Source organism: Metopolophium dirhodum, chromosome 4, assembly GCF_019925205.1.
Source record: "Metopolophium dirhodum isolate CAU chromosome 4, ASM1992520v1, whole genome shotgun sequence".
Lineage (NCBI taxonomy): Eukaryota > Metazoa > Arthropoda > Insecta > Hemiptera > Aphididae > Metopolophium > Metopolophium dirhodum.
This window is the reverse complement of record NC_083563.1, coordinates 32,306,034-32,332,592: the sequence shown is the minus strand read 5'-3', so window position 1 is coordinate 32,332,592 and position 26,559 is coordinate 32,306,034. Positions and strand designations below refer to the sequence as shown.

General features: G+C 34.8%; 1 protein-coding gene across 4 annotated transcripts in view; it reads left to right on the top strand.

Moving 5' to 3' along the window:
- Positions 1–23,363, top strand: part of LOC132943749 (nucleolysin TIAR) — a 356,895-nt gene extending 333,532 nt beyond the window's left edge. For 3 of the 4 annotated variants that reach the window (XM_061012833.1, XM_061012832.1, XM_061012835.1), the window contains 4 exons: positions 11,357–11,537; positions 15,046–15,190; positions 15,308–15,474; positions 17,686–23,363. In XM_061012833.1, the coding sequence (XP_060868816.1) occupies positions 11,357–11,537; positions 15,046–15,190; positions 15,308–15,474; positions 17,686–18,010 (818 nt within the window). In that variant the 3' untranslated portion in view covers positions 18,011–23,363. The remainder of the gene's footprint in view (positions 1–11,356; positions 11,538–15,045; positions 15,191–15,307; positions 15,475–17,685) is intronic. The other variant, XM_061012834.1, reaches the window with a different exon arrangement.
- Positions 23,364–26,559: the final 3,196 nt, after the last annotated feature.

The following is a 26,559-nucleotide window of genomic DNA, read 5'->3' as shown; positions in this document are numbered from 1 at the left end:
ATGTATTATATTAAATGTATTGTTATAATATTATACACGTGTGTCATATATAGTCACCGCACTAAAATATACATTGTCATATTATCATACTCATTGTAGATATTATATTAATATATTTATTCTACTATTTGCACTCACCACGCTTGTACACGATAATCGATATTATAATAATATATAGGCAACACATTACACGCATAATTGGTACTTGTCTATCGGTTTTCATCCGTCTACAAAGCGCAATGATATTATTGTCGTCAATAATATAGTTGAAGAGTTCCGCGAGTAGTGTTCCAGTATTTGATTTACTCTGTCATTCACGACTCACAAGCATTCCTCGTTACACTAAGTGGCCGTCGTAGTGCATTAATCGATGACATAATATTACAATCGTGATTTAATAGAGTACCGAGTATCTACCTTTAGGGCAGTTATTAATATTTGCGAAACCTAACATAAAATAATGTATTTACAAGTGTAGTCTTTTTAAAAATACACACTTTTTTTATTATGCATATTAATTGAATCAAAAGAACTGTGAGTCTTTCGATATAGCGAAGTAGAAAATTTAGTTTAATCCTGTTTGAATTACCTACGCCAAAATAGTCAGAAGAGCAGCTACTGCCTACTGGTATCATGAGCGATACCATATATCCAGGGTCCAGGACGCAAATTAAGGTTACAATCAGTGCATGGAACAAAAAAGCTATATAGGGGTTTCTAAAAATATTACTGTGACCCAGGTTTTGTCCAACCATTATATTATTTTTCCCATTACGATATTCTTAAATGTAATGGTTATGGTATGACATAATAATTATATCACCACGTTTGTTCTAAGTGATTCCTTCGTTATGTCAGTATGAAACGACTTTTAATATCCATTTTCTAATTTTATTTTCCGAAGCCCAGGGCTCCGGCATTACCCGTCCACCCCTGACCTACCTTCGTTACGAATCGTGTGAAACAATCGACATGTCCTGTTGTTATTGTTTCCGTTCGTCTGTCTGTATGAACGTATGCCGACGTTGTAAATATTAAACTATAGCCCGACTGCTACGTGATATACACGTGCAAATCGTTCAATACATCATTATTATGATATTATGGCATCCGGCCAATAATAACTTTGTGTGTGTGTACTAACGAATTAACGTGGTGAGTTTCAACCACGCACAAAACAACAACAATAATAATATAGTGACGCATCACACGAGATATTATCTTTATATTGTACGTGGTCGTAGTATTATAATATTACAATATGTGATACTTTGTTTACCGACGACCAATGCGCGTGCGTCCCGGTAGATTATAATATTATTATTCGGCCATAGGTTTATAATATCATACCTACGCTCCATAATTTAGCGTCAAGTATTGTTATTGGAAACTACGATTAGCCAACCACCGCCGATGGTCCTCTCTCTACCAACCTGTTTTATACAATATACGGTAAGGTGCCGCGTCCATAACTACAGCAGTATAATGTGTAATATACATTTATGGGTAGAGTGGAAAAGCAAACATATTTACGACGATGGCTCCCGAAAGTTATGTTTTTCTTAATTTCTTTTTTCGTGTATTCTTTCGGACGGCGCTCTATATTTATGGTTCCTATAATGTTTACGTATCCGAGAACCATACAAAATACGAGTATAACAATAATATTATTATTATCATCATCATCTCACCCGCAGTCCCGTTGATCTATTAAAATCACGTTTCTCTTAACCTGCGCCATTATTATATAGCTGGTACTTCGCGTGACGCGAGTTATCGAAGTAACAATAATTGTTTGATTTTTATTATTGTACGCGTATACGCACTTGACGACTTCAAGCACTCAGGCAAATTGAATTCTGATCACATTATATATTATTTTCCGTGCGCAACATTAATATTTTAATGAAATGCGTTGGTTTCGGATTATTCGTGTCAGAAGTATATAATGCGTACGAAAACCGTGTCGATTTTAACACGAATTTTATATCGATTCAAATAGACGTGATGATACGTGCAGTTGTATTACAGTTCAACATTCAATATTGCATGGAATTATATTGACAAATCCTTCACAAATAATAAAATTGTGTTTGTACAATAATAATATTGTATATTATACGCTTTTTTTCGCTTCACTACATGTACGGTTCTGTGAATAACGAACAACGTCTTACAAGAATAAGTACGGTGGTTTTTTTTTTAACGTATAATAATAATACATTAGTATATAATATATTGTATATTATATAGTATATAGGTACGCGTTTTGATATAAATATGAACTCTTCAATACCCATTCCAATATATTATTATAACATGGCTGTTCCAATCGTCCTATATAATATGTATAATATGTACCTATACATATTATAATATATAGGTCGGTATAGGTACGCTATACGCGTGGCAATATACCGCGACAGGCTTTCAGGAGATATTTAAAAAAACATTTCGTATACACTATTTGATTTCGATATGCGCCGTTTGACGTGGAAATTATATTATCGTTGAATGCGCCATTTCCTGTCGTCTTCGGATAAATAGAAATATAAAAACATTTATTGAAATCGAAAAAATATCAATTTACAGCATATTATTATTATTATATTATCATCGTTCACCGTTTATTGGTCGTCGCAAACACGACTTTTGATACTGCCAACTCCCCCCCCTCCCATACCGCCACTCACATTCGCTACCCCGTCACCTCGCCAAAACCAATAACAAACACGCAGCCATCATGTACCTATATTATGTAGTATGCTTGCTCAGGGTATCGATTGCCGCGTGTATATATACGCCTATAGTATATTATATATAGGTCTGCCTAGCCGTACGGTCTTGTCGCGGGGTTTTAACAAAATATCAAATTCGGGGATGCCAAAACAACGGTGGGGTGGGTGGTGGATGGGAGGGGGGGAGGTGGACATGGTTAAGGGCAGGGGATCGATCCAATAAGACGAGACGCTTACGACGCTTCGGAGACTTACGCCGATTGGATTATTTCGACCAGCCAGCCCTGAAAGAGGTTTAAAACCACGCCGCCGCCGCTCACTTTTTGAAATAAATATTTTTCCGCGGCATATTTGTCGGATGAGCGAAAATCGTTATCCCCGGGGATTTGGATTTTCCGGACGTTTACCGTTCGTTTTTATTTAATCGCATCTCGCCTCCACTGCTGCAGCCCGCGAATCACTCAGCTGAATGCAGGTGCCTATTGTATTAACATATTATTATGTACGCACATAATGACAAACAAAAAACGTGCCAAACTACCAACGTTTATATACTATATATATAAATATCGGTAACACTAGAGTGAGAGGTAATACCGTCGACTTCGACGGGTACGAAATCGCCCATCCCGTAGGCATATATTTGGTTTTAAGTACTTACCTTCATTATATTATTCTAAAATGTACAATGCGAACACGCGCAAAAAGGTGTTTTTACAGAAACCCGTTATCCGGGATCGAGTTTTAATCTTGCTTAAGACATTAATTCAATACACAGATCACACTATAAGTATGTATTATTGCGTCAATCCTTTTTAAATGGAATTACTATAAATATCACATAATGTACGGCGGGAAAAATGTCGCCTAATGCCAATGAATATAGATTTGCATCGGTGCGTTTGCGTTTATTCGGATTATGATCGAGACAGAATACGTACGGTGAATAAAATATAACGACAAGCAAGTCTTTCACGAATCCGATTAACACGTTTCTGAAACGAGTCGCAATAAATACAGGGGTAGGTATTACATTATAACACAATAATAATATTATTTTTTTTTTTTTTTTTATATAATATTATTATGTGTACCTGTATAATGCAGTTTCCTATTGCGTATCTATATTTGGACAACAGTTATAATATTATGTGCACTGCACGCAGTCATCTTACGGTTTTAACTTAATCGATTTCCGTATAACAATCGCGAGTGCACTTTCGAGGTTGCACGTTAGACACACAACATTATAGCATTTTCCGGGTGTAACGATGTACAGAAGAACCTTTGGCACTCGTGGAATTTTTTGTTTGTTCTCGTCCTACATATTATGCTCATACACGGTTTTGACCTAAATACGCTGCATTTGAGGTGATGGTTTCCGGGGAGGAGGTACATTTTAAAATTAGTACGTGCTTTTCAAGGTTGCACTGCAAAATAATATGAGATTTTATAGTAGATCATATAATTTCATGCCCATTTGTTATAATCCGGGGAATGCAAGCATAAAAATAGAACGTAACCCGTATAACCTATATGGAAACTGAAATAATTGACCCTACACAAATAAAATTTGGGATCAATGCAATTTCGATAAAATCATAACTTACAATATTTTATTTAAATTTATCTATAAACCAAATCAGTTTATAAAAAATTGAATGAATCCATTTTATAAGGAAGTACCTGAAATACATTGTTGTGTGATAATAATCTTTACGTTTTTATTTCTATCTTTCGTGTCATACCTACAATTAATTCTTAGATTAAGGTATGTACATGGAGGATAATGGATGTGAAGGGAGGATCAGGGAGGTATAGCAAAGTCTAAGGAGCGGGCAAGAAGATTTTAAGTAAGTTCTCATCACAAGTCCTTATATAAAGAAAGTACTATATTTCCAATTTCTTTTGCAATTTTTCATACAATTCATTACTAAACATAAATATTAATGTTATAAAAATTTGAGAAAATATATTAATAATTGTTTTTCATGTGGCACTATATTCTTAACATTTTATTACAATTTATTTTCCAATAGAATATTTCAATATTTGAGAATACTTCATCTCGTATTTAGCAAGTAATCCCATAATTATCTGTTCTTCAGGTTCGTGTAAATATTCGTTCAGTCCCGCGTGGTGGTTAAAAATGTACTTATTGAGATAAAATATCATGGATTTACTCTTGTTTTTTTTTTTATCTTTTCTATATACATTGAGAAAGACGTATTCAATAATAGCATTAACTCAAATAACATTGTAAATTCACTTGCAAAAAATATCACAGTAATTTACTTTTACCTACCTAATATCATTATACTCATACACAATGATTTTTGTATGGATTTTGATGAATACAGAGTGAGTGTGAACGGGTCACAATTTAGTTATCACATTTTTTTTGATTGATTTTTGCCTGTACGACGGTCGACGATGAGCCGCTCCATCTTATATCTCATATTAATATATTATATTTAAGTCACATTTCCCCCCTTGCCGTCATGGGTTAATAATATTATAATATCGTCGCTGCAGGTTCTCCGGCGACCCGCTAACAGTCGCGAAATATTTCGATCATTCAACTCGTATCACGCCGGGTATATATGCACGTATCCAGATACTACCCCGATTTAATGGATTAATGTTGGGAAAGGTACAACAACGGTGCGTTAATTAGATTGATGAGACTTTGTTAAGTAACGATATTTCAAAAACGTACACTGATAATTAAACGCCCACCGGACCGGATGTATATAGGTACCTACGACCGTCATCGGCGATCGACCAGGGAGGGGGGTCTGTGTATAGCATGGTGTTTTTGATTAATGACGTTTTGTCAATGATACACTTGTTAATCGACGATTTTAAAATATTTAAACCCGGAAATAATTAAGCGCCAATATTGGTAGGTACACGCTCACCAGTTGTTGTTGCTGAGGTGTTTTTTTGGGACCAATACAAAACTTCGTCGGTATTATAATACAGTAGGCATCTACTTTCTCTGTCGTTAAAACGATGTTATAATATGGTAAAAACCCTCGATACGCGGGCGTGTTCGATTTAAGCTCACCGTGGTACTCATTTACCGTGCATATATTGTTATGTGAATGAATTAAAAATGTGTTTTTAAAACTATCCGACTGTGCAATAAATTTAACGGGGATTACTATCGGAATGTTACGATTTAAATATCCACGTGTAATGCGTAGGTACAACTGCGAGCGCAGTAAAAGGAAAATCTTATTTAACCCAACGTTCTATATTATAATAATATATACGTACTCCTGCAGCAGCGGTCATTATAATATAGCCTTTGCCCGCGCACAGCCGCGGCGGCGGGTGTACCGATAGGGGGGGGGGGGGAAGTATATAACACCCATAATATGTAAATTGAACCTTTATTTTTACTCTCGAAAATGTAAACAAAAACCAACTTTTATATTATCTTGATGCGGGCCGATGTAATTCGCTCTAAAGTTCAATTATTCACGAACAAAGCCCAGTATACAAACTGCACGCCCAGTTCGACAACGGTGTTATACTTATATACCTATAATCTATATATACGGGCACCTACGTCCGCCCACGATGTCCGTGTATCGACTACTTGCTGTAAGTTGTACATGACGATAAGACTGTATTAATATAGCAAACTAATTTTCGTTTAATCGGGCCGTACGCCGTCCGCGCATTATAATAATAGTTTGAAATACGCCCGTGATTTGGCACCTTCAGTGGCTGCCATATTATACCTACAATATAATATTGATATATCGATCGTTTATCGTTGCTGCCAAATAATAAATTATAGTATTATGCAGCGGACTTGGACGCATTCAATAAATAATATATAATATCGTAATATAATTTCGTTGAATAAAGTACCACATACGTACAATACAATACTACAGTATACCTACAACCACCATGATTGCATGACATTCGATATTCAAATATTCAAATAATTCAATAATCAAAACACTAATATTTTGTTTCCGAGCCGAGTCTATATTTATTTTACGGTTTCATAGTAGAATAATTACAATAATTCAAAAACAGATCGGGAACTATATAAAATGATGACGGAGACGTAATAATAATCGTTTAAAAATGTAGTTTTTAACTTTAGACTTATATAACAATACTAAGATACATAAAACAAGAGAATACTAAAATGTATTCGATGATACCTATAAACGTGGCTTCCCTCGGTCACACGAACCACGTCAAGCAGAAATTCAAATGCATTCCATACTTATCCAAAACGTCAACATATTTTGTTATGAATAGTAGGTATCGGGCAATATAAATGGAATTTATTGAAAAGTATAGGTACTGCATAATGTCCATTGGACAATTAATGTAAAACTACTTGCAAGTAATAAGTATAGGTATAGTATAGAAACCAGAGAGTATAACAAAATATTATTATATTATAGTTGGTACAATATTATCATATTATGGCTCTCGCGTGGACTTTTATTTCCGAGGATTTCCTTTCCATGGGCTATTTGGCCGGGGTGTATTTATTAATTTTGTTAGAGGTTTTTTTCCGGCTGCCGCTATACACGAGAACAGATAATAATAATAATAATAATAATAATAATAATAATAATAATAATAATCAAATAATAATAATAATAACAACAACAACACATTCGGGAGGTGTAATTGACATTAACAAACGATCGAATTTATATGGGCGCGTATTTCACGCGAGTTTGAGGAGAAAACTCTTCCGATAAAATTACACTTCGGCGCGGAATACTCGCGATCCAGTATAATATTGCAGTTATTTGTACACATTATATACCTATATATTATACAGCAATTAAAACGCGCGTCGAGCGTTTCGGTCGTGTTAAATCGGTGTCGAGACGGAGTTTGCTAAACAGTATTATATTTTCAAAGTTTTCGTACACTGCCGTTCGTCTATCCGCGGCACCCCCCCCCCCCCCGACGGAAACCGTGTACATATAGTAACTCATCGACGCGTGCGGTGAAGACGTGTCAATGTGTAGCGGTTAATTCGGCACAGTCGCGGCGTTAGTATAAGTATACCTATATATATGCATACACATATTATATTATATGATATATAATGCTCTCAGATTTCATTATATATACATATCAATATCGCTGCCGGAATATCGTATTGAAAACAGCATCAATATGTAATGTATCTAAAACGCATTAAATTAGCAACGGAATTTATCATAACACTGCTCCAGTGCCCGCGCGCGTTCTGCCACGGGCATATGAATTATGCATTCGAATTAATTCAAAATTTCCCTCGAGACCGTCTTGCCCTCCCTCGAGCAGTTTTCCCAGAAGCGTGACGTGACGTAGGTATACGTACCTATACCACCACATCATCATTGTATTATTATTATTATTACTTTTTATTTTTAATATATATATATATCAATTTCATCTAGACGCAGGCGTAAACATAAACCAAATATGTATGTTATATACAATTTATGATATTCCAAATTTATTTTACTTTTTTTTTTAATTTCTATTCACACGCAAATCGATTGTTTTTCCGAGAATATTGTTATAACTGATTGCTACAGCATAGTGTCGGCTCGCGAAAGGAACGTAAAAAAAAAACAAACAAAATATATGAAAAATCAATTATTTCATCATCGCCGTTCTTGTGGTTTTTTTTTTTTCGTGATCATCTCTGGCAAACGTACAAAAGATAAAAATTGTAAAGAGAAAAGAAAATCGTACGCGCGCCCAAATATGCGTGTGTATACGTTATTCGTATGTGTGTGTATATTTTTTGCCGTAGTTGGTTTTTCATCGTTGTATCCCCGGTGGAATTTGAATTTTTGAGTTAAAGAACCCCCCGAAGTTTTACGACCTCATAAATCTTTGGAAATTATATGGTGGCCGTAGCGGGGATCGCGGAAAAAAACAACATTTATTTCCTAAAACAAAATATAAATATATATATATACACATAATATATTGGAGGAGGAGAAAGAGTGAGACGGTGAAAACCCCCCGCGACGGAAAATGATTATATACACTATAACATTAGCGGGGATTTTCGCGCAGCGGCCGCGTATATATTTATATATGTATATATAATATATATACATAGTGAATCAGATCGGTGTAGTAGTGGCGGAGAAGGATGAGATGGAGGAAGAGGCGGCAGAAAAACAGTGACGGGCCCCCAGCCCCGACCACTTGAAAACTTAAAGATGAAGGAGCAGAATACTTGCCAAATGCGCCGAGAAAGTTTGTCAGAGCATTTCCATTCGTGTGGATAATTCGCCGGAGGAAACCGCCATTACGCACGGACAATTTGCTAATTGGTTGCGTGTCCGAGTACACTTTGTTTAATGTAAATAAAACTTTTATTGTCGACTCGCTCGTCGTCGGGACAATATCTCAGTGCGCCACTGCAGTATACTGTCTCTATATACACTGTAGACCGCAAGGGCTGGTCGATTGTACATTATTATACGCCGCATGCATATTGCCTGCGTGTAATATGTATGTAGGACGTATACGTACGTGGTCGCCGCAATCGGTGGATTCGATTTCACCTCGTTGCCCACGGCAAATGTCACTACCCTTACATATCAGTAGTATTGTATAAATAAATAATAATTCAGACCTCGGAGCTTTATGCTCTAAAAAACAATGAAATATGTGCATTGGTCATACACATTATTACATGTCACGAAAATGTCTTAAACTATTTAAATATATAAACAGTAATAAATAGAATATATTTAATCCGTTGTAGATATTCACAACCTAGATGAACACAGGGACGCTTGAAGGCTCGTTTAAAATTAAATTTTTTATTTAGTTTATATACCTACCTATAACCTATTCACAAAATATTAATATTAATTGTGTTTATATAGGTACCTAAACGCCATAATTGGCTCTCAAGTATTGTAATAAGATACCTTGATGCCTACCTACTTATAATAATTATAAGTCTTAACTGTGTAATGCAGATTAATATACATTAAATATGTTCGAAATATTAATCTGCACATTACAAAATCAAAATGTAATACTAAACATATTATGCATCATGTATACCTAGGCTGCAACCTGATAATACATAAACGCTTATTTGTATCACATAAAACGTATCGAAATCACTTATTTAACTATATTTAAGATAATAAATATAAATCATACATTTCTAAGATTGAGTTACTAAAGTGGTATGTAACGAATTCAAAATTTGCGTCGATTAAGATTTTGAGTATCATGCAAGTTCCTTAGTAATGCGTGAATTCGTGAAGTTCCAAGAATAATAATTGACATCCGACAACATCACGTCATATTAATGTATTGCGTTCCGGCCACGAGTAAACATTACACAAACACACACATACACACACACTTATCCAAGGAAAGATGACAGTGAAATTACCTCCCGTCTCAAACACAATGGTTTATACTGGCATACGCATCACCTACAAAATATACGCACGTGCTTCTCGATGGAGAGTCTGCTGGCCCTCGAATTAATAATCTGCCCTGGCTACGTCCTCCAGCCGGCCGTTGCAGTCTCTTTTCTTGACGGACGGAACGAGGTCGTAATAATATAATGTAGGTACACGTCTTGCTCTAAGACGGGTAACACCATACACTGATGCGGTTCAAAACGGTATTTTTTAATAGTTTCAGTGTATCGTTAATGTTTCGCAAATCACAAATACGCTATACCACCGATTAATTTAAGTTTAAAGTTAATAATAGGGTCTATATTATTACGATTAATAGTTTTGAATCGGTTAATTTTTTCAAAATAGCAAATAATAGTAAATCAAACGGCTACGTCGGCGGTCCGCGCTGCAACGAGAAACGAAACAATTTTCCGGCGTGTCATTGATTGACGTTTGCTCCGCCGAAACTATTCTTCTCCCAACTATGTTTGACTTGGAAACACTATCGAAATGAGAATTCTCGCCAAGAACTGCGCCAACTGTACGTTTATATACATACCGTGTGTGTATATATATAATATAAATGCGCCCGTCTATTGTCTAGCAAGTTTTGACGTAATTGTCAACGCCCGCATGTTCCCGAATACGGGGGAGGTTTGTTAGGTATACGCGAGTTGTGTGGAATCTGAGCTGCGAGTCCGAACCAAGTTTAACATCACACACACAGTCGTGCGGAGGGTTAGGGGGTCGAAGTTATGCCCGGAACAATAACGCCGTACACGTGCACACACACAATAATAATTACAGCAATATTATATTAAAGTAACTCTAATATAGACAAACGCGCTTTCTCCGTGTCTAGCGCGCGCTGTGTATTATAATATACTATTGCGATGAGTGTGTAATAATAGCCAACACGCATAATTATAATAGTGCAGCGTAAAACAACACAACGATAAACGATACCGATGGATGTCGCGTCTCCTCGACTTCGGAAGTTCACGACTCGCGTGCGTTTTATTTAGTTTTTTATACCTACCTGGACGAGTCGTAAAAAATAGGTTTTTTTCCCGTCATAATAATAAATTGAAAATATGGACCGATCGAACTTATGATAATAATTATGTTTCAATCGTTTGTATTGATGGCGGTTCTACAATAATGATTTCTTGCATTTCGTTTCAGCCAACACCAAACCGCTGACGTTCGACGAAGTGTACAACCAGTCGAGCCCTACCAACTGCACTGTTTACTGCGGTGGACTGACCAGCGGACTCACCGACGAGCTGGTGCAGAAGACGTTCGCTCCATTCGGCAACATCCAAGAAATACGAGTGTTCAAAGACAAGGGTTACGCATTCGTCCGGTAAGTCGACGACGCCATAGTTGTGATAATATTATTATACGCACAATGCCAGTAAAATGTAAGGCATTGTAAACAATATTGTATTGTATTATAATGAGTACAGAGATACGTTTATGAACAAATTAATACACAGCGGCACCGCGCCGATCCGATCGGGTCGCCCGAAACTCATCTAAGCTAAAATTTTATTTGACAGTCCTAAAAATGTTTTTGCAATAATTTGAAATTTATTTGCAATTTTTTTTGGTATTATTTGGAACCACGTTTTGCGCAAGGTGATGGGGCAGACACCGCGCACGTACGATGTGCATAATATTATAGATGGTCGTTTAGTGGAAACAATTCCGAAACTATCAATTTTTTCGGTTTAATTTTTCATTCGTCGGACGCCGGAGATTGTCAACCAAAATAAAGACGGGTCCCAGTATCGATCTTCACGGATAGAAAAAAAATAAATAAATGAAAGGACACACGAAATGCTTCGGCGGGTAATCGGATTTCAACCGAATCGGAACGGCAGGTCGCTCCGATTTCACTAGTAACATGATTTAATTATTCAAACGCCCTGTGTATAGGTAGGGTACCTCGCGTTCGTGTGTGCGCAAGTGTACGCGTGTGCACTCGGCGAAAACACGACGACGGATATCCTAATGTACCGACCGCCTCCACTTTTACTACCTCCACCACATCCACCACCACCACCACCACCACCACCGCAGGTATTCGACCACTGCCGCGGAAGACAGTGGTTTTTGTCGTTCCCAAATTGTAATGAACAGCACTTATAACATATATATATATATATATATATATGTGTGTGTGTGCGCGCGTGCGTGTGTTTCACGTGTGTTGTGCGTCCATTGAAAGGCGGGTGGGCGGTACTTTAGTAGTTTGGTCCATATTCACAATATTACTGGTAAATCATTAACCCGTACGCTCGGCATCATTCCAACCTCGAATACATAAATTATCAGCGTTTCCCGCCCAAGACCCGTCGTCCCCAGCGTTACTAGACACACACGCAAACAAATATATAAACGTGTGTAGGTGTGTGTGAGCCATATAATCGTTCCGCCACGGAGACCTACCCCTGCAAAGGCCGACGCGGGACGTCCACGTGTACAACCGGATTTTGCGTCGAAATTATTTCACATTGTCTTAATAATATACTGTATAGTAGGTATATGATATATTGATATGGCGTGCAATGTTATTCTCAAATTCAAAATCCCATCACCAAAATGCGTGAATCGTTCACTTTTTGGGATCTTATTTTTATCTTCGACAGATCGATGGCTCACGATTTCTCCACTAATTTGGTGGTATTTCACTGTGCAATATTATAATATTAGTAGGCGTCTATAATCTATATAGGGTACGTTAAACCTACTACGTTAAAATAACATAAAATAATACGCGTGACGTTTGTTCGGCCGTCATTATAATAGTTATTATAGTCCCGTTGCTCTGTTTCTTATTTGCATATGCGAACAAACAATAAAATTAATCCCGAAAGCGAACAGCACTTTGTGAGTATTGATTTTTTTTTACGATGACTTTTTCGTTATTTCCATTTTGCGCGCAATTTATGAGATAATTCGTATGTTTACAATTATGATAAGCATTTAATATTAACATAGATACTTTTACACATTACATAGTATAATATTTACATATTATAATATATACATAACGTGTATAAATATTTTTTATAAAAATTGAGATGATCTTTGTTTGTTGACAGTGAATCTTGTTTTTTATAGCTGTACATATTTTAGACTTTCCATAATCATAATGTTATTGTTATTTGCATATAAAACGTTTTACATAATATTATAGTAATTAATGTTACTTATATCTATATATAGATCAAAATTTAAAACTTCTGAATTCGTACACTGTATAATAATATAATATAACGTGTATTTTAAGTACATAATATAATATAATAGTTAGTAGTTACGTCGTTATATACACGACCTACGAGCAGCACTGATTTGAAAGGATAATTTCTGAACAATAGTGTAATCGGATTATACGCTAATAAACGTATTGTATCGAACAAGTTAAATACCCGTCAAATATACTAAAACAAAACGGCGGTGTATCGCTCGTATTACTCCTCCGGCTATAGAGACGCATTATATAATGTACCATGCTTACCGAAACACCAGGTTCGTTCAATCCCGAACAATTCCTGTGGGATGATCCGCGGTTTCCTTTGACCTCGCCGCGTGCACAGACCCCAGGAACGGTATCTCCATAAAACCATATTTTTAGACCCAGTCGCCCGCCCGTCTGAATTACTTATGAGACATCGGGAAAAACTGAATTTGGATTTTATAGCGACCCGCCGCCGGTCGTCCTCGCGTATTTAATGCGTAAAGTTTTATGCGTCGTCCTGCGCGACATCCAACCCGTGAAATCGGCCGGCAATAAATCGTTTTGGCCGTCCTCAAATCATTACGCGGGACACGAGATTTCAGAGGTGCAGACGAATAATAATAATAACAGTAATAATAAAATAAACAATATATACCCACGCTAGCGTAATGCACGTCGTCGTCGTCGTCACCTTCGTCATTCCGATTCCCCCATACATTATATTAAATTATCGTTATAACATAATAATATACTGCGACAGAAATAACAAAATCGACATACACTAATTTCGTCGGAAAATTTCGAGGGACGACCGGGTTTTTGTTTCCATAATGTCTTAACGTTGTGAAACGGAATGTTTGTTTTCTCTCGTCGGCCCCGCCGGAGTTCCGGCCCGCTGGCTACTTAGAACCTTAAAATATTCATTCGCTCCAAGACTTCGGCATCAGTGGATACGTGCCGAGCTAATAAAGTTCGTTACCTTGTTTACAGTTAGTAGTGGTATACGGCTAGGTCGGACTGTGTTTACCAGTCGGAATATATATATATATATATATATTATATACATATACCATACATATTATATACCTATATATACATACACGTTATATACATATATAATACTCTGCACACATACCGGCTATAATATATATATATAATACATGAGCGTACATCCGAAACGACCCAATACCTTTGACGGCGGTAGTGAAGCGTCGTCGGAGGTGGTCGGAGTGAGTGGAGGGTGAGAGGCAGTAGAAAGGGTAGGTAGAGAGAAAGATTGTGTCGGACGGTTTCCTGCACTTCCCCATGGACTGCGCGGCGGCGGCCTCTTTCCCAGCCAATTGTAAACGGATTAAGAATGCATCCCCGACGACTCGACTATATACTCGCACGCAAACAAGAGCGCGCGTATTTTGTCGAATGTGTGTGCATCTATTATTAAGCATATACCTTGTTTTCGGGCAACCATTTTCGAGAAACCGTGTTAGGGGCCAGGACCTGCGGACCGTTTGTCCTCAATATTTAAGCGACCCGGTCGGATTAAAAATGTATCTCCGACATCCGCGCACCACTGTGTACGGACGTTTTAAACAAAAACCGCTTTCCGCCTTGTCGGATGTTCCAGATTCGCCACCAAGGAGTCGGCCACTCATGCTATAGTGGCTGTCCACAATTCGGACATCAACGGCCAGCCGGTCAAGTGTTCGTGGGGCAAAGAGTCCGGTGAACCGATCGTGTCGCAAAACGCGTCGCAAGTGTGCTCGTCGCAGGTAAGTTCCGGACCGCCGCGGACCTCCATGGTTTCCGTGTGAAACTTCCCGTTATTCCGAATCGACTCGACGCTGACTAATTTCCACCCTGCGGCCCTTTTTTTTTTGACGTTTCAGGCGGCACTCAGCAGCACACAGTTCCCGTACACCGCCGCGGCGTACGGCCAGCAACTCGGTTACTGGTACCCGCAGAGCTATCCGGCCACACAACTCCAGGGCCAATTCTTGCAGGGCGTCCAAGGTTACACGTACGGACAGTTCGGCTACCAACAAGGTTATCTCGGGTAAGTCAGCGGCGACGATAGTTGTAAATTATAACACTAGATAGAACAGGGTAATCGGTATAGGTACCTATTAACAACGTGTCGGGTTTTGTGAATTTCGAGCAAAACTCTTATTGTTATGTGACTAATTCTGCAGCACCGTAGAAAATCGTATAATTGTACAATCGTTTAACTATATGGTATAAGCGCCACTCTACGGAGTTGCTCAATTTTTTTATTTTCTTAATCCGACACGACTATTATTGTGGTTATTTTTCAAATATATTTGTTCGCGTGCTATACAAATGCATAACATATACATTAACTTTCAAGATCCCGGATATTTATAATAATATTTATATTTATAATCCGAACTCTTGCCTGCTACTGACAAACAAATACATAACTTTGGATGACCGAATTACCACCTACCTCCATTGTAATAAATTCGAAAATTGCATTTGTACGTAAAAGACGGAAATAAAAACATTTTAAAATCCGATCAGATTAACCATTGAAATGTAGTGTGTACTGATTGAATTCGAATTTTTTTTTGTTGAAAAATAATATGATTAATATTTTTATTTTTCAATAAGAGTAAAATGTATGAAAAGTAGCCGGTACCAAGGTGGAGTTTCCCAAATGTAAATACATTAAATGTGAAACTGCGTATTCCACTGTTCAATGAACACGTTCAATGGTATTTCACTCGTTTTAATTGTCGCATTGCGTTATATTTTATTTTTTCTATTCAATTTAAATCAATTGCTTGAACAGCACTTGGACGTAATAAAATTAATATCAATGAAAACGTGTCTTGCGAAAATGCTCTATCTGTTCCAAAAACATAATATTATTACAATATAAGTACACTGCAAGAATATTAAAATTAAATAATTATCGACTTCATAAAAAAAAAAAAAAAACGGTGTTTAGAACGTGTCAAAATACTGTAAAAAAATGTATTTTGGGCTGTCTTGAAAAAAATTCTTTGATCGAACCGAATCTTGTTGTGTGGTTCACCGTTTACAGCATATTACACGTATTATGACTTAATTTCTGCACTTTCGAGACTAATTTGTTGGGACACCTTAAATACAAAAATGATTATTTTTCCACTAAATAATATTATACCGTCCTAGTGTTATCCGAGGTACATGAAATAAACTAGATTGGTAGTATAATACAAAGCTACAAATAAGCTAGGAAATAATCACAATCAGTATTTCAAGTCTACGTCGTCAGCTCCACATTATTTTAATTGGTATGATTCATACGTAATCCTTCGACCACCGACTGATATCAGCGTTTAGATTTAACAAACTGTTTTTTCACATGATAGGTAGAAAAACTGTAGGTTTTAAAATAGTTAAATAATATCACTTGATATTTATCAATATTAGTATTTATATATTATGGTACAACATAGGTATTTGATACATCTATTATAATACACTATTGTGGAATTTTTGTCGACCAATAAAACCTTTTGAATGAGATGTGGTTACTTACACTCGTTAAATTCCTAGTTATCTGTAACATTATTTTATAAGGAATCTATGACTGGTTGATGATTCCAACCGCCCCCACCCCAGCCATCATCCAGAAATGATCTCGTAAAATATTTTCTTTTCGACATGGCCATATAAAATTAATTAAAAATTGTTTTTCTTACTAACCCCCTCCACCTTAATTTATTCTTTCTGTATATATACTATGTGCTTAGTGGTGTACGAAGAATAGCCGTGTAGTCAATTATAATCAGAGACTAAGATAAAATAAGAATAATGGTGGTTATTTGCGTGTAATCAGGAAGTGTCACCGTGGTGAAATTGTATTTTTTTTATACTTGTTTGGCTTGAGTGCGTTTTCTGTTAGCTTGTTACTGATTTCCATCAAAATGAAAATTGCCAACAATAACTGTAATACTGTTAAAAAACGATACTCGTTTAATTATATAGGATTGTAGAATAACAAAAAGATCTCTAGTACAAAAATAAATTAATTTGATACTTATAAGAATATTTTTAGTTTACATTATTCGTAGTTAAAATGTATATTATTATATGTTAAAAGACTACCTACATTACTACCATCATCCCTAATTACTTTAGTGATACGCAATATAACATTATGGGTACTATTTAAATCGTCGGTAAAATATGTTAACCAACATTTTTTGACACGACTAATTGAAAAAATTGTTTGCATTTTCGCTTTTCGTGTTCGCAGTCGGATGGGAATGCAAGCACTGCCGACGGGAGCGACGACCGCGTGGACTCAACCAGGGGCCCTGCAGCCCGGCCAACAGATCGCGTCTGCCGTAGCGGCCCAACAGTCGGCCCCGGCACCGGCCCCGCCACCCGCCGCCGCCGCCATGATACCGGCTTATCCGACGCTCCACCAGTTTCAGGTAAAACAACACCCCGCACCGGTGCAGGCGTCCGCGTGGCCCATGTATGATCACCTCCACCACCACCATCACCACCTCCACCACCAGCACCACGGTGGTTACGAGGCCAACGAGCTATCCATACTGAAAATGGCCACCTCGTGATCAGCCTCCACAGCCGCAGCCTCCACCGCCGCCGCCGCCATCGCTGCAGCATCCACAGCCTCCACAGCCGACCGATTCGATGGCGCTTATCGTCCCACGAAATTGTATTACGCGCCCTATCCCCTTGGCCAAAACCCCTAACGAATAGTGTCCAATTTTTCACCTCGTGCATATTTTTTGTATCGATTTTTTTCGAAAATCCAATACGTCTAAATGGACACGAAGACGCGCAATTTTTTTACCTCCCGCTACCTCCCCCCCCCCCACACTACACGCCACTACCTATCCCTCGTAAGATCCTCCCCGACACACCTATCACGCGCTTTCGTTATTATAATTAGTTTTTTTTTTTTTATTATTATTATTATTATTATTATTATTATTATTTACGCTATTATTATATTAAATACAATACCGGTCGATTGCAAACTCAATGTACGCGTCCGGTATTCAATAAGATTATTATTATTATTATTACCTATTATTATTAATTATAATTGTCTATTATGGTTTTTTTGTTTTCGAATCTGTCGAATTCGATATGCACATAGTTTGATGAAACGTATATATCTAGCTAATTTTGTAGACGAGAATGCTCTTAACGTTATTATTTATTACAATTATTTTAGTAGAATTTTTTTTTTTTATAATTTTGTATATTTTAGTTGTTTTTATACTGCTACGAGGCGAACATTCGGCAAACCCCGCGTATCCCGTTCTGACAAACTGTCGTGTGAACGCATTTGAGTGTGATTAGGTTTGCACAGGAAATAGATTCGTGTCACCCCAACCCCATCCAACCACACCAAAGAAAAAAAACAAAAGAAAATCGCACCTCCGTCGTGTATATTGTGCTTGTGATATAATTTGTCGACGAACTTGATTTCTGCTTGACCCTCTCACACCTGATACGTACCTGTTATAACATTATTTTATCATATTGCCGACAACGACAACGACGACGACGACGACGACGACGACGATTGCAATAGTATTGTGCTTTCGTTAGCTGTAATGCGCATCACGGTGGCTGCTGCTATTCTGTAACCATTCCAAATTATCTATTCGAGGCGTTTTACTTGCACCTACACGCGTGACGTTCGACAAACGAAATATTCATCACTCGGATCGTGGAATCATTGATAACTGTATTATTTATTATTTTTTTCAAATCTGAAAACGCGCAATTGCGCTGAACCTAACCAGTCGCCGATGCATTGCAGTCGTTCGGTCGCCGTGTCCTCGTTTATATTATTATACGTCGTGTGATAATAATAATGTGGATATCGCTAGACTCCCGACAGTAAAATATAGACCCAAAAGTCACGGGTTATGTACAAGTTCCTCGCACAAAAAAACACATACACAGTCCACACACACACACGGAAAATAAAAATAACTAACACACATATTGATTCACATATTCACGTACGATGTAATACTATATAAGGGCACTGATGTGGTTTGCAGATAGCCGACGAAGAGTGGCTTACGCCAAGCCTGCTGGTCTGAGGACGACTGAATTCTGGAGCCCAAAAACGCGATACGATAATTCTTCCAAACTCCGCCTTCTGCTACACACATAGTCAAGCCAATCAAATTTACAATACCCCGAAAGCCCTGCCGGTGTACCGAACGAATTGTAAATAAATCATTTGGGGCGCCAAAAAAAAAAAAAAAAATCAATATTATATATTATTATATTATATTATACGGGCCGGTATATTAATGTATTATTATTCGTTTGTACGGTGTCGAATCCCCCGATGGGTTGCATTCGGTTTTTAAAAACAATAGATCGCTAACCAAATAAAAAACGTAACATATCATCGACACGAGTGATGAAGAATTGTGATAAAAAAAAAAAATAAAATCGATAATTAAACCATAAAAACGAAAAAAAAAATTATTTAGTCATAAAATATTTAGTAGTCAAGTTAACGATGGATGATATACATAAATAATTGTGCTTATATGCTCAAAAAACGAAAATAATAATAATATTAAAAGTAACTAATAATGACTTAATTATAATATTATGTTATAATATACCTACTGATAATGACCGCGCATTATTAAAAAGTGTAGGACATCGATTGCCAAACAATTTTTTTTTATACATTGAAACAAAAAAAAAAAAAATGATATATTTTTGTTCAGCACATTTCTGTTGATGTTTTTATTTATTATTATTTTTCTTTTCACTTCACCTGTTTGAACAACGATAATATTAATGAAGCATTTTTGTATGAATTTTAATAATATGATGGCTCCAGAGAACAAAAGTGTGTTAATATGCATAATATAAATAAATATAATATAACGGAATGTTATTTTATTATATTATATTATTATTATTGCGCACTCACACACGCGCGACAGAAACACACAGGCGCACGTGTGCATGTGCGTGTGTATGTAAATAGTATATAATATTATGTTATCGACAGCGATCAATTCGCTCATTTTGTAATAATACGAGTCTATAGGCATAACGCGTACTACCTACATAATAATATATAGTTATTATTACTATTATTTTTTTTTTCGCAATGTGTAATAATTTCGCTACGTTTTGCTGTTTTATCTGACTTTTGTAAATATTTATACGGAAAGGAAAATAATAATTTTTATATAGCGAGCTGTTTTCATTTTTATATAGAATGTTATAGGTAATACGATTACAATATTATATTTTGTTGTGTTATGTTTGTCAGTTTTTTGGTATATAACTATATAATAATATCATAATATCATTATCGAAACGTGTCCCTTTGAATGCAAAACAAAAATAACAATACCAATTAAATGAAAATTATCACGTCCACTATAGCTCTATGTTATTATAATATAACATATATATTATATTAACAATACAAATTTTTTTCATCCAAAACTAAGATCTTCGCTTCGAGTGCTCCCCACCGAAATTATTTCCTGTGCTCAATACACTCACATCACACACCACCATTTGTCTGCCGATTTAAATCACCAATTTTTTTGTTCGTTTCTTTGTATATATATATTACGTTATATATATATATAACGACCCGCAAAATAATCGTGTTGGTGGTTTTTTTTTACGACTCCCTAGTATAAAAATAATATTTAATATTATTTTACTACTTATTATATAAGGATAATATAATCTATGTAAATTAAAGTGTGCTAAATTGTAGTAAATGTTTTTTTGTTGATAAAAACACAACTAATTAATTAGATGGGAAACGTGCGTAGGCCGAATCGTAGCCATCGAGTAGTTTTATAAAATAAACAAATTGAATATAAAATTAATAACTATATATAAATATATATATATATAGTCTATATAATATATGTATATCAAATTATTAATAACGAAAAGAGCGAAAGGAAAAAAAACGTTCGATTAAAACGAAAAGCGTGTACATATAAATAAAACAATTATACTATATAAATATTGATGAATAATAATCGCCTAGGATAAACCAAAGTGTAACGTGTAAGCATAGCGTGTAAGTTACACTGGTCGTGTACCAGACGAGCTAAGTCATAATTATTATTATTATTGAATAATAAAAAAAAAAACAATTATGTACATTGTAATATTTAGGTTAAATTTGCACCATATAATATAATTATTACAACGTTAATACATAATGATGATTATAGAGTTATTGAAAAAAAATTTAAAAAAACGTAAAAAGCGAAAAAAAAAATTATAAACAAAAATCATTAGTCGTTAGTGTTTTTTTAGGATTAAAATTAAAATATATTATTGTAATACATTATAATACATGTTGTGCGAGTAATTTTTAAGTACCATATTATAACAAGTAAATAAAAATGTTATAACTGTTATTTAACTAGTATAACTATATTGATGACCATAATGTAACGATATGTATGTTAAGACGAATGAGCCACTGTTTTGGAGAGTTTCCTGCCAAAAAGCACATAATATACCTATAACGATGTAATATATTATACATTACACAATAATAATTGAAAACAAAATGAACCGTACATCCGAAATTTTTATACTACATTATGTAGCAAGCAGCGTACAGAAGACTACAAACCGAGTTAGATAGTAATATATTATGTTCGTAAACTATACGTAGATTTCCGTTTTTACACTAGCGTTTAAATCAATTTAAATAATAATAATAATAAATATAAATTTTGGAGTACAATCAGGGTGTTCATGTTGTATCTGATGAATTCATTTTTGTATAACTTATAATTCTATATTATAATAATAATATATTGATAGTAATATATTATAACTATCTAAGTACGGGTGCGCCAAGAACATTATGATAATATAATAATGGAATAAAAAAAAAATTTGAAAAAAACTACCTACACAAATCGCGAGATCTCATATGTGATAAAATAATGTTGTATTCACGATTTTGTTTCAAAAACAATGTAATATTTAAAAAAAAACATGCTGTCGAAACGTAGGTACATTCCGAAAAAATTGTTGCGAAAATTTTAACGATTATTATTATTATTATTATTATTATTATTATTATTATTACCTATATGATTATTACTATTGTTATATTGTAACTATAACCGTGTATAACCGATCGTGTCATGTATATAACATAACTATATATGAAAGATTTAAATCAACTATACACAAATACACACACAAACACACATACAGACACAAACATACACAAACATATTATACACACATACCCAGCCATTACACAGCACTTATAATATTATGATGTCTACGTCGAGTAATATATTGTCACGATAATCGTATGTTACGATGACAGAGATATTATATATATTATTATTATTATTATTTACGTATATTGTAGTGTATATTATTATTATTATTATTATTATTATCATTATTATTGTTAAAATATGCAACTATCTAAACGTGTAGGTTTATATATACGAATAATAATTATTACCTATATTAAAATAATTATATATATACGTGTGTATGTATGTATATATTTTAGTAACTTTACGTACCGTGAGTATTGCATTATTATTGTGTAACGCGTACATTATATTATATAATATTTGTATTAATCGGAAAAACGCGTTTTTAAATTTAACGATAAAAAAAAAATAAAATAATAAGACACACGCATACGATATAATATATTATTATGAACTACGCGGCACCTTATATTAATAATAATAATAATAATGATAAAGGCGTGTGTGACAACGCAAAACGATCATAAACGTAAGGTGAAAAATAAATTGTAATCTAAATATTATGTTAGTACCTATATATATATTAATATTATTATCGATGGGGTGAGCGGAGTATTTAGTAATACGTATTGTGTATTTATTTATCCGACGGAATTATGTATAAAAAAAAAAAAATACAGTATAATAATATTATATCGGTACTTACGCCCCAAAAAAAAAAAAAAATAGTCAAAAGAGTCAATATTAGTTAGATTGTTGCTGAAAAATTATTTATACAGTATAATTATTATTATGATAATATAAACCAACACGTGTGTAGGTATCAACATATGTAATTGTTGTTAACGTTACTATATATGGTACATAAATATAATATATATATAGTGATGACAAATATTATATAAATAATTATTAAGTTATTATATAGCGAATAACTGCTAAACATAATATATGAATAAAACGTAAAAAAAAAAAAAAAAAATGTTGTTGTGTACAAAAAGTGTTTTCATTTCACGACCCTATTCTCCGACATCATAATAATAATACCTACGCGTATGTATAATGTGAATACGCATTAATACGTTATTATATTGTTTTCCCGATTTCCTTTGGCGGTCCCTCGCCCGCGCCAGTGCAACGTGTGTCGACGACTCCTCCCGAGCTCGAGAGTGGGTGTAGCCGGCCCGGTGGGTATACTCGGGAGAGGTTTGTCCCTTTACGAATTTTTTTTATTTTTTTAATACGTCGTCGCTCATTGTTGTCCCGCCGAATCGAAAGTCGACGGCGAACAATACCATATATTATTATTATTACGTCTACCTACAGTCTACACTCTACGGCTGTACGCAAGCTGTTTAATAACTATTGCAATTCTACGAAAGGGTATGTGCACTACGAGCCCGGTAAGTATAATATTATATATATACATCATCACACACGTGCAGATTGAACAAGTAATATAATCATATATTTACATACGTGCTTATATATACAGTGTGCATATCTCGCCATGTTTGCTCTCTACTTGCTCGGCCCCTAGCCCATACTCACGCATCATAACTGTTTTATTTATTATTTATTTGTACACACGGGGTGATTCGCCAAACACGCTCACCCCCCCATTTTTTTCGTTTGATAACGAATTCTGATTTTTAGAAATTTTCAAAAATAGGTAGGTACTTACAGACCATATTATTATACTTTTCATATTCGAGAGATTTTGTGTACACCACGAGGAGTATCGTGTGGAAATTTTTCAAAATAGAACCCTACCCCTTTTGTTTACTGTCAATTACTGGATAATTTTTTTTTATGTTTATGTACCTATAGTACCTATAATTTGAACGAATAGTTATTCAGTTATTAAAATGTTTGTATTAAAGGTAATATTTCTTAAAATGAGATTAAATATCGAATCTAGTAGGTATTATACACTGGCCATTTTTATAAAAATAAATAAATTAATGTAAATTACTAACAATTTTAAATAGCCATAAACCCCATATCTTTCTCACCCCTTATCAAGGATCTATTATCTTTATACGACAGTGTTAAGTAACTCGAAACCTACTCGTTCACATTCTGATTTGTATACCTACTTTGTATATTTTTTTCGTCGTGTAGGTAATTGTGGAAATAACGATCGGTGAAAGTCGTTGTTATAATATTGAAACACGATTATTTTTATTATTTATATATATTATTTATTATTTTTACTAATCTTCTCATCCATCACCTTACCTCATCATGCCAATCTGCGGTATATGCTTATGAAAATAAATAAATACATTTTTCAAAAGCCATAAATACTTTTGTGTTATAATAATGATAAATAAAAATAATATACATACGTAAATTCGACATTTTCATAATTAATACCTAATAATAATTGCACAAATACATAATAAGTAGGTGATAACAGCATTTTTAGCTACTATAGTGGTATCAGTATGGTATAGTAATGAGTTATAGTCTGTGGTTGAAAGTTGACGACGTTCGAAGTTAATAATTTCAGATACAATATGAATCTACTGTTGTATACTACTTCAACACCCCGTCTTTAGTATAATAGTATAAATTGTTTCGGCATTTTGGACGGCGCAGATGAAAACTACACTGAAGTATGTTGTAAGTATTACATATTACATAGGTATTGTATATCATTATAATTTGATATTTAATACATATTATATTATGATAACATTTGCATATAATATAATACCATGTGAGTGTAGTCCATAACATGGTCAACTAGAAAATTCCTTATTTTTTTTTTTGGATTTACGAGTCATTAAATATGTGAATAATATCTCTAATGCACTTAAAGCGTTGTTTTATTAGAGTTATTGCGTAAATTTTAAAAGCTTGCCTTACCCGGTGCGCGATATTATTGCGTACAAATAAATTGGTTCAACAGAAATCATGGGTCAAAATACTGGTTAAAATTGTATAACATTTTTTCACTAGGTACCTAACTAAAACTTAAATATAATAATCTATATATATAAAATAGAGTTCAAATAAATGTTAGACCATTTATAACTCAAGAACGGCTGGATCAATTTCAAAAATTTTTTCATCATTAGAAAGCTAAATTATCCCTGAGTGTTGTATGCTTATTTAAAAAGGGGAAATTAAAACCCGGAGAGGCGCTCAAACAGGGTTTTTGAGATTTACGATGGACATTTTTGTTTATAAATGGTTACTATGGTTTCTATAATAATAATAATTATTGGTTGCGGTTGTTCAATCGTTAATTAAATTAATATTATATAATATATATATTCAAGATGATCGATAAAATATTTAAGTTTTTATTATACGTGCATATCTCAAAAAGTATATAATGGATTTGCATAAGGGTTTTACTAATAGATCGGTAGAGTCACTGGGAAGAATTTATTGTACAATTTGCCGGCCGAAAATAATAACAACAATAAATGAATGTTTGTCTGTATGTTCTTTATGCATTTCTAAACATTTAGACCGATTTTGATGACATTTTTGTGTGTGTTTGAGTGGATCCTGGGATGATTTAAATTCACAATTGGATCCGGTAGGTTCAACTCCGAGGGTGCTCAAACAGGGATATTGATATTTACAATGGACATTTTTGTTTAGAAATGGTTGCTTTTGGTTATTGGATAAATAATTAGTAGAAATTAGTAATTCATTTGTATATTGGTTGCCATTTGTTAATCGGGCAGATCAGGTACAAGCATGCATCAAATCTAATGTTCACACATTGACTACCAAGGTGGCCGAGTTGCACTTACTTCAGGCAGTTACACCCAAAAGGAGTTGAACAATCACAATTTTTTTAAGAGTTTGTCATTATGCACGGGAAACAAAGTGCGCGGGATCAGCTAGTATTC